Source organism: Spinacia oleracea, chromosome 2, assembly GCF_020520425.1.
Source record: "Spinacia oleracea cultivar Varoflay chromosome 2, BTI_SOV_V1, whole genome shotgun sequence".
NCBI classification, from domain to species: Eukaryota; Viridiplantae; Streptophyta; class Magnoliopsida; order Caryophyllales; family Amaranthaceae; genus Spinacia; species Spinacia oleracea.
This window is the reverse complement of record NC_079488.1, coordinates 90,975,564-90,984,696: the sequence shown is the minus strand read 5'-3', so window position 1 is coordinate 90,984,696 and position 9,133 is coordinate 90,975,564. Positions and strand designations below refer to the sequence as shown.

The window sequence follows — 9,133 nt, the reverse complement described above, 5'->3', positions numbered from 1 at the left end:
TTTTTCATGTATTATATTCGACTTTTCTTATAACTTGTGTTTTAGTAAAACGAGACTATAAATAGGGCACGGAGGGAGTATAGCTTAATAGATTTCTTACTTTTTCTTAATCTTTTTGCCAAAGTCAAACATGGAAAGCAATATGGGTATTTAGAGATTAATAGCTTAAGATTGCCTACCTAAAGCAAACTAAGCTAGATCCTAGAGGAGTACTCCTTACTAATGCAGGAAGGGAGATTCCAACTTGGAATCTAAGTAAACAAACATCTTAATCATAACCACTCTGCACCAACAACACCTTGTCCCTGACAGTTTACAAATAGTTTGGAAGTCTTCTCATCCCATTAAATAACAAAATAAATATAATATGGACTCATCTTTCTAATTCAACTCAGATCTGCAATATAATTAGGAGTAATACTATATATGTTGTATACACTAATTTCTGACTTAATTAATTAATTAATGTTCACTGCCAATCTCTGCAAAAATAACACCAGAAACATGACTAATTTAGCTCCTTCTGTATTAGATTCCCAGAATCACAACTCACTAACTAAATAGATTGCAAATTACTATATAGTTTTCCATCAAGAAAAAATCTGTATGTCAACCTGCACTGCACATAATTAGTTAGGTGCAAAAAAATAATGATTTGATTTCAGTTGCTAGCTATGAATGTCAGAGAAACAGAAGCTCACAGTTAAGTGAGAATGCATCATTAACTACATCATCATCATCATCATCATCCCTTTATGTAATAAACATCTCTAGTTTCTTAGATTTGAGGGGAGGTGGAGGTCGGAAATCCTGGAGTAGAAGAGTGGAGGTTGTTCGAATCTCATTCAACATTGATTCTCCTTTGGTAGACTTAATGGTATCCAGTACGCTCCCTAGAATGTCGCCTCCCAAACCAATTTCAACAAGACGGCCTGGTTCCTCACCACCTTTGTGTATCAACCTACCCACCTCTTTTAAGGACAACACGTTTTCTAAGATGACCTTACCGAATATCTGTCCCAGAAACTCTGGTGCTTTTGGGGCATCAGTCACAGTATCCTCCAAGTTTCTTAATACAGAATCGAAACTGCCAAAAAGATTATTAACATTCAGATTAATTATAAGAAACTTTCCATCTTAACAAAAAAGAAATCTTCAAAGTAACTCACTCTTACCCTTCAATAAGCTGCTGTGGACTAAACATGCTATCCCTAGGCGGCTTTGTGAGGCTGATGAGCAGCTTTGCCAACATATCACGCTCCAAGTCTTTCCTCTCAAAAGCATCAGTAACCCAAATAGATATAACACTGGGGTACAATTTTGGAGCATTCAAGTCTTTGATGCACAACGCAACTTCCTTCTCATCGTTTGCACTGGAAAACAAGTACATTTTTATCAGATCAAACACCATAAATACTCCCATTATATATTGAGAATTTCAAAAACAGCAAGTTCTATTTCAAACAGAAAGCAACCAATTCTACTTGATCAGAAAAATGTCTCACATACATAACACGTAAAAGGTCATGCTTCAATCTAGTAAAGTGCATAATTGCAAATCGGGTTGTGTATATGGTTTAATAAATAAGCTCCTTATTATCTGCTTCAATCTAATGAAATGCATAATGCAAGTCGGGTAATGTTTATGGTAAATAAGCTCCTTAATTATTATCCTAGATCATAATCTCATACATAAAAGACAGAAATTAGCTAGGATAATGAAGCAAATAAACTAAACATAATTGAACAAAAGACAGCTAGTTTTTGAAAATTTTCAAGTTGAAAGTAAGACACACAGTCTTCCAACTTATTGATTCCCAGTCCTGACTGCCCCCATCCTGCATTTTGTTGGCTAATTATCTTTTGTCATCTATGCATCTATGTCTAACCTTTGAATATTTGAACAATAGGTAAAGGTTTCAGTAATTTGTAGGTTAGAAGGATAAAACAAAGAATAAATTTGTTACCTATAATACTCCTTAATTGTTACCACAGACATGTCTCTCAAGCGTTCTTCAGGCCACACCTTCTGTGAGGCAATGCTTTCAGCTGGAGCTGCAACTGCCTGTGCCACAGGTGACGAAGTCGGTACAGACTTGTCCAAACTTGTATCATAAGAAACTGGCATCTGCCTCGTAAACTGATCTTTCCTTGCGTAATAATATCCACGATCTGATGCATTAGTGAAACCACCACTAACAATACTTGTATTAGTATCAGTTGAAGGGGAAATTGAGATAGATGTGTGTCCTCTACATGACATACCCCTTGCAAGACCACCTTGAGGTCCAAGTGTAATAGGCTCATCACGTTGTGGTTGGGGTTGGGGTTGGGGTTGGTGCAAACCCACTGATAGGCTCCTACTCTCAAAGCTAACCCTTTCATCATGTCCACCATATCCACCAACCACCTGACTACCAAAACCTCTATGACCAACTGGACAAGGTAACATGGGCCCCCCTCTATGACTATGACCATATTCTACAGGTTGGGATTGGGGTTGACCCCTCCTCATTCCAGAATTCCCACGACTTAGCCTACCACCAGCTTGTCCAAGCCTTTCTTGAGCAGCATCCCTGTGAACTTCCTCAATCTTTTTAGGCCCTTCTACTTTCATTCTTTGTTGCCATTTGTTTTTTCTAAGATCAATCGCATCCTTCAACATGAACCTCACTCTTGAAGAATGCTTCATGTTGTTAGATAACTGTCCCATTATTTCAAAATATGCATCCATATGCTCCTTAGCTCTCGGATGATCAATCATCTCACCAATTGTGCTCATCAACTTGCACAATGCTTCTATATTTTCTTCATCAGCATTTTGATATTGGCCCAACAACTTCTTAATGCACTCATGCATTATTCTCTCTGTCAACATCCTCTTCTTGTACAACTCTCCGATCAATCTAATGTTACCCAGCATAAGTCTACGTGCTTTTAACCTCTTCCTTTCTCTCTCTTCCTCAGTTTGTTTGATCTCACTCTCACCGTCATCCTTGTTAGCTTCTTCTTCCTCGCGTTCTCCCCTCTCAAATTCTTCCTGACACTTGTTAAGAAGCAGCCTCTTGAAGGTGATCTTCTCATTATACACACTCAGGTCTGGCAATTCCGAAGCCAGATGAGAGCAGAAATTGGCATACATTTCACAGAATGTTGGTTCTGTTAGAGCCTTGTCAAAAATCTGAGATATGACTCCAGTTAGAGTTACCGCGTTGTCAATATTAACTTGTTTAACTTGCTCAAACAGTTTCTCAAAATTCTGTGGGGTAAGCTTATTTAGAATAGCCTTCAACCTCCGCTGTTTTGCCTGTTCTTCATCACTAACTTTACCCACTTCATACTTATTGTCAGCTCTATGCATCACCTGTGCAGGAGCCGGCATCAAGCCTTTGTCAAAACTTGTAGCTCGTTGCCAACGGTCTGCATCTTGGTTATTTCTCTGGAAACCCATCGGCCCACACAGGATCCCACCAGCATGCTGAACGGGTCCATGTCCACGCGGATTTCTGAGAACGCCATAGTTCATCCCTGGGCCTGACTGATATCCAATCATATTGCCACCATAAGCAAGATCTAATCCTGGATCCCTACCTAATGAATGAGGACCTTGTTTATTCCACCTACCAGCATCCACCATCCCATTAACACGCCGATCATTTCGGGCAGCTCCAGAAGCCCTATCAATACTTCTTCCTGAACTAGAATAGTCGCGATCACTACGAGGAACATTGGCATTGAAACAAAATAATATATCAGCAATGTCAGGCATAATCTGACACAGCTCCGGAAGATCAGTACACTGCTCTGAAATTGTGAGGAGAAAATCCCTGGAATACTTTTTCACCAAGGCTCCTTCATCATGATGTGAGCCTTTAACTGAGGATTCCAACTTTGTTGCAGACACATCAATAGCATCTTCCCAATCTTCAAACTCCAGTTTATTTTGTTCATCCTTCTTCCTCGCACTACTTTCCAGTACACCCTGAGAAGGAATCTTCAAACTAATCCTAGAGGCACCTTCTCCAGCAGTAACAGTTTCTTTTTTATCCTCTGGACCCTTATAGGCCATGTACAGATCAGAATTTGTCCCAACAGAATCTGCTTTCTGAAGCATTTCTTTCCGCTTCTTCTTTCCCCTACTATTCTTTGTCTTACATGAAGAGGAACTTGACCTTTCTTTCTCTATAATTTCCACCTCCTCACTTAAATTTGCAGAAGCAGGAGCTACCGCTTTATCTGACATAGATTTCAACACATTATCTGTTGGAGAAGTTTGCAAGGCTGCCTTTTCACCTTCAGTTCCAGAAGCGGAAGATTCAGACTGCCCCTGAGAAGCTTCAAAACCATGTGCCTCATGATCAAATTTCTTAAATTCATCACATTGTTCAGTCTTAACAAAATCCATAGACTTCAAAGCACTACCTGGTTCCATCCCTTCAACTTCCTTTTCCCCTTGTTGCTCTGCATCTTGCAAAAGGTGACCGTTTTGTGTAGCATCTTGATCCTTACTTGCAACCTTTTCAACACCAAGATCAGTTGATCCTGAACCAGTACTCACATGAGACTCCTTCAACAGAGAGACATCGTTTTCACGCCCTAATGAAATATTAGATTTTGCAGCTTCTGCACATCCTGGAGCAGCAGAATCGCCATGGACCTGAAATACATTTGAGTCAGCCGATACATCAACCTGCAAATAAAATACACAATCAATTCCCATTGAGTAATCCCACCCCAAACTACTTCAAAAAAACACACTACCAAGAAAAATGACCTTTGGAGATGATTGTAAATGTTCCTTCTGTACATCCCTCGTGGAGTCCAACTTGACTACATCTTCCTTCTTAATGACATCTGTATTGGTTGGAGCATAGACACAAGAAGAATCATTTGCATTGACTTCAATATCTCTTTTCAAGACTAGCTTGTGTGAGTTGACATTTTCAATGGCATAGGAGTCTGTACCCTTCTCTGCTGCAGAGTCAACAGCTGCTTTAATATTTGTTGCTGGTGAAGTTGAATGTACAGAAGGTAAAGCATTGCGAACATTCCGAGCCAAATCTAAGGGCGGCTCCAAAATCCCATGCGCAGCCTTCCCGTTGGGTAAAGAATTAGAAGCAGATTGATTCATAAATGGCATAGTTGGGGGAGCCTGGGTAATGGGATAGTTGAACCTAGGACCCTGAGAGTTAGCAGTTAATTGAGTGGTTGACAGAGAAAGAGAATTTGGTGCTGGAAAAATGGGAGGACCTGTAGTGTAGGAATTAGAATAGTAGCCACCAGAGTGCATTGATGTATAAGAACGCACAGGTTGAGATTGTGGAGGCCCCATATGTGGTGGTCTTGATCTAGGTGAGCCGCCATCCCTATTTCCTAGTCTCAGTTCCTCGTGTGTCTCTGGATGAGTAATCTTCACTACTTTCCGAGTACTTCCAACGTTTACAGGGTGCTGCAGCTTAAATTGAGGTGACAAATTCATTCCTAAATTTGCTGTCTGATGAGGCAGCTGGGGTCCGAATTGAGGGTTGAACCCAAAGTTCTGGCCTTGGTGGACGATTCCCTGATTCTGCATATGATTGTGTTGAAGACCAGGCACAAAGACCTGCTGCTGAACTTGAGGCGGATTTCTTATATGAAGAGGCATCTGCATTTGCATTTGAAGTGAAATATTTGGTGTGCCTTGAGGCTGAATTTGTTGTTGTTGTTGTTGATAAGGCAAGGGCATCGACTTCCCTGGCATTGGAATAACAGCAGGCTTCTGAGTCTGTGTTGGTTCAACTGGAGAAGGTACAGATGTTGCTTGACTCACTTGTAAGTCTTTTGTGATCTTTGAAGCAGTATGACTCATTTCAGGCACTTGGTGCTTAGGAGAATATGATACTGGAATAGCAGGTGGGGCCCTTGCAGCAGCAGGCTGAACCTGCATGGCCAACAAATACAAAGAGCCATCAGTACAGGTTAATAAATTCAATCACAGAGCATGAGAGGTTTTAAGCTTGTGGCAGTTGTTGCCTTCAAACCATGATCATTGTCATCAAACCAAACAACACAACTTGGAAAATCAGCTCACCTCTTTCTCCACCACCATAACGATTAAACATTATTTATAACATGCCATATTTCTATATCTTACACGAATGGCTCTTAAAAGTCACAAAGCCAAAGGCAAAGTAGGGAGGTCTAACGTATGTAGCAACCTTACCTTAATTTAAGGGGGTTTTCTGTTGCCCCTTAACTAGAAAGGCATTGCCTGACTTGCAATTGTACCAACATAAGAAGAAAAGTAGTCTAAGACACTTGATTGAGTCAACTCAGTCAAGGGAAACTCAAAATTAGACATTAGACTAGACATGAGTGTTCATCTATAAACAAATAATTATTCAGTACACAATAAATCAATCCCCTAACTAGCTAGCTAGCTAATGCAAGGCACTATAGTCATTTTGCCACTTGTGTCACAACTTGGCTTTCTGAATTGGCCATCTTATGATACAACTATGCATTTTCTTGGGGTTAGTGGTAAGATACTAATCACTATGACATGAAGCCATGAAGGGGGACAAGAGCAAGATACTGGCTCGAGGAAAGATAAGGATAACAGACCTGATCACGCTTTTGGACGTCCAAATTTGGTGGAGCTGAGCTGGTTCGTGCTGGCACCTACAGGAAACATAAATAGAAACTATTAGATGCACCAAAAACATTGGCTTTAAGTTCTAAAAAGAAACTAAAGTACATATATATTCTATTGCAGACTTGCAGTGACAAAAGATATTAAAAACGAGGCTTTTTAATGCGAAATTTCAAAAATCTTTCCTTGTCCCCGGTTAAGCAGAAATATACCTGCATGCCATTCATAACGCCAGGACTTATGGATCCAAATTGAAGAGAAAATCCCTTACCCGCTTCTCCTGAAAAGAGACGAATGACTAATAAATAGGGAGAAGTCCAATTTCTTGTTATAACCCTTGTACAAAAGTTCAGGTTGCCTACCCTGATCCCTCTTGAGTCTTGACAAACTGAAACCACCTATGTGATTTGATACAATTCGAAGGAAAAAGGTAATACCTTTTGAAGGAGTTGAAGGCAAGGTTGAGTCTGAAATCATGGTGGACAATTGAGAAGATGGAGCTTTTGGAATGGGTTGACTGCTCTTCTGACTTGATGTATCTGCTGGCTTGGAAACAACAGCTGCAGCTGGTGCAGAAGATACTGCTAAAAAACAATGGGTTGTTCTAATAATTTAAAACACATACTGTAATTGTAATTGACAACAGAATACTAGTTGAAAACAAATGAAAAACAAAGAAAATGAAGACTACCATGTAATGTAGACTGCACATGATTGCCATTCTCGACGCAATGAAAACCGGCAGCAGCAGGAATAGGGTCTGGTGATACAGGTCCAAACTTTCCCCCTGGTTTCCCACCTTGTCCATTGTTTGACTTCTTCAAACTAAACCATAAAAAAAGCAACACAAGAAAGAGAGGAAATCGATCAAAATGAAATCCTCCATGTAATCAACAAACCGCATACCGACAAGGGTGCCAAGTGTGGATCCTACTCTAGGAACGGAAGGTTCGAAAGTACACAAATTACAAGCAACAACCTAGTGTTGAAAAAACAACAACAGGCAAAAGAACAGCAAGTCAGCAACCCTTCTACCCCACTACACAATCCTAAACACCCTTACCCACCAACAAAAGAATAAGAAAAAAGGTCCAAGAACCACTAACTCACTGATTTTTACAATTGTTACCACCTCTAAAAGATCCAACATCAAGTCATCAACCCCGGAAAATTTCCAATACAACAGTTGCACCACATTAATGGACCACTAAACAAAGTGTTCCTAGGAATTTAATATTTCAAAAAATGGTTTAATACTCTTTTAACTGTATGTTTAAAATTTTTGCTCCGCCCAGATTTAATGTTACACTAGTGTGTGGCCCGGACGTTGCTGGACGTTTTACTTTTTGTAAAAATGTATAATTTTTTTGTTGTATTTTACATTTATATATGTAGCTAGCTAAGATGGTAGGAATTGAAACTTTTAATAGATGAGGTTTAGTGTTCGATCACGTGACACATAATTAGTTTGAAGCAAAAATAAATAGTGCCAAATAATCAAAACACCTCCGATTGCACACTGTAATAAAAACAATACTCAGTCATAACACAAACCCTAATCATAAAGAATAAAATTAAATAAAAAATAACACAAGAAATTAAAAAAATAATTAACAATTATAAATAACAATAAAGAATTAAAGGGGTAGAAACCTGCGATTGTTACGAGAGAGAGGAGGGACGGGGGAGGCAGGTCTGCCCGTGGCGGAAAGTGAGCGTTGAAGGTGATCAGACGAGGTGTTGTTTAATCTTCCACCACCCCCTGTTTTTCTGTACTGCTTCTCCTTCTTTTCAACCCTTATTTGATTTTGGGACATATATATTGTCTGAATTTCTGACTCTCCTATCATTTTTCCCGATCAACACAAGAAATCAATTTCAATCAATCTAAAACTGAAGAAAAAACCCAGAAAAAGATTTTAACTTTTTCTTCAATTGCACCATAAAATCAAAAATTAAACATTATGATTGATAAATAAACCAACTTTATTTAAGTTTTGTGAATTATAAGTAATTTAGATAGGGATTATTACCTTAGAGAGTGAAGAAGTGAGGAGAGAGAGAGAGAGTATTGTGAGAAAGAGCAGAGATTGGCGGGAAGACAGAGAGATGGTTTGTTTGTTGGTTAGTTTGGTTTGTTAGAAATGTGATGTTGTGGAATTTGGAGGGTGTTTTGCTGGAGAGAGAAAATAGGGAAAAACTAAACAGACATAATTGAGAGAGTCAACAGCCAAAAGTTTAGGAGATCTACAAGAAGAAGAAGCAAAGTTTTGAGGAATTGGCCCAACTTATTTTACCAGAGGTCTTAACTTGAGGTGCATTATATCGTTATACAATTCATTACGGAGTAGTTAATAAATTAATATTTTGTGAAATGAATAACTTAAAAATATAATTATTACGTAATTGGGGAAATGAGTGGTACAAAGTATTAAACATTTGTTCTAGTGTTCCCAACACGATCATCATTTGCATTTGCATTTGCATTTTCATAAAAAAATA

At 39.0% G+C, this 9,133-nt stretch overlaps 1 protein-coding gene across 6 annotated transcripts; it reads right to left on the bottom strand.

Moving 5' to 3' along the window:
- Positions 1 to 505: 505 nt before the first annotated feature.
- LOC110806211 (eukaryotic translation initiation factor 4G) lies at positions 506 to 8,930 on the bottom strand. Of its 6 annotated transcripts, none has more exons than XM_022011853.2 (11): positions 8,665 to 8,930; positions 8,285 to 8,474; positions 7,323 to 7,456; positions 7,069 to 7,215; positions 6,844 to 6,911; positions 6,604 to 6,660; positions 4,775 to 5,920; positions 4,423 to 4,690; positions 1,968 to 4,335; positions 1,176 to 1,373; positions 506 to 1,087 (listed from the first exon to the last, which is right to left on the bottom strand). In XM_022011853.2, the coding sequence occupies exons 2-11, from the start codon at positions 8,446 to 8,448 to the stop codon at positions 754 to 756; spliced, it is 4,884 nt and encodes a 1,627-aa protein (XP_021867545.1). In that variant the 5' UTR covers positions 8,449 to 8,474; positions 8,665 to 8,930; the 3' UTR covers positions 506 to 753. The 6 variants fall into 6 exon arrangements, with proteins under 6 accessions (XP_021867545.1, XP_021867546.1, XP_056693278.1 ...); XM_022011854.2 differs by having other exon boundaries at positions 1,968 to 4,690; positions 4,775 to 4,854; positions 4,966 to 5,920; XM_056837300.1 differs by having other exon boundaries at positions 1,968 to 4,657; positions 4,775 to 4,854; positions 4,966 to 5,920.
- Positions 8,931 to 9,133: the final 203 nt, after the last annotated feature.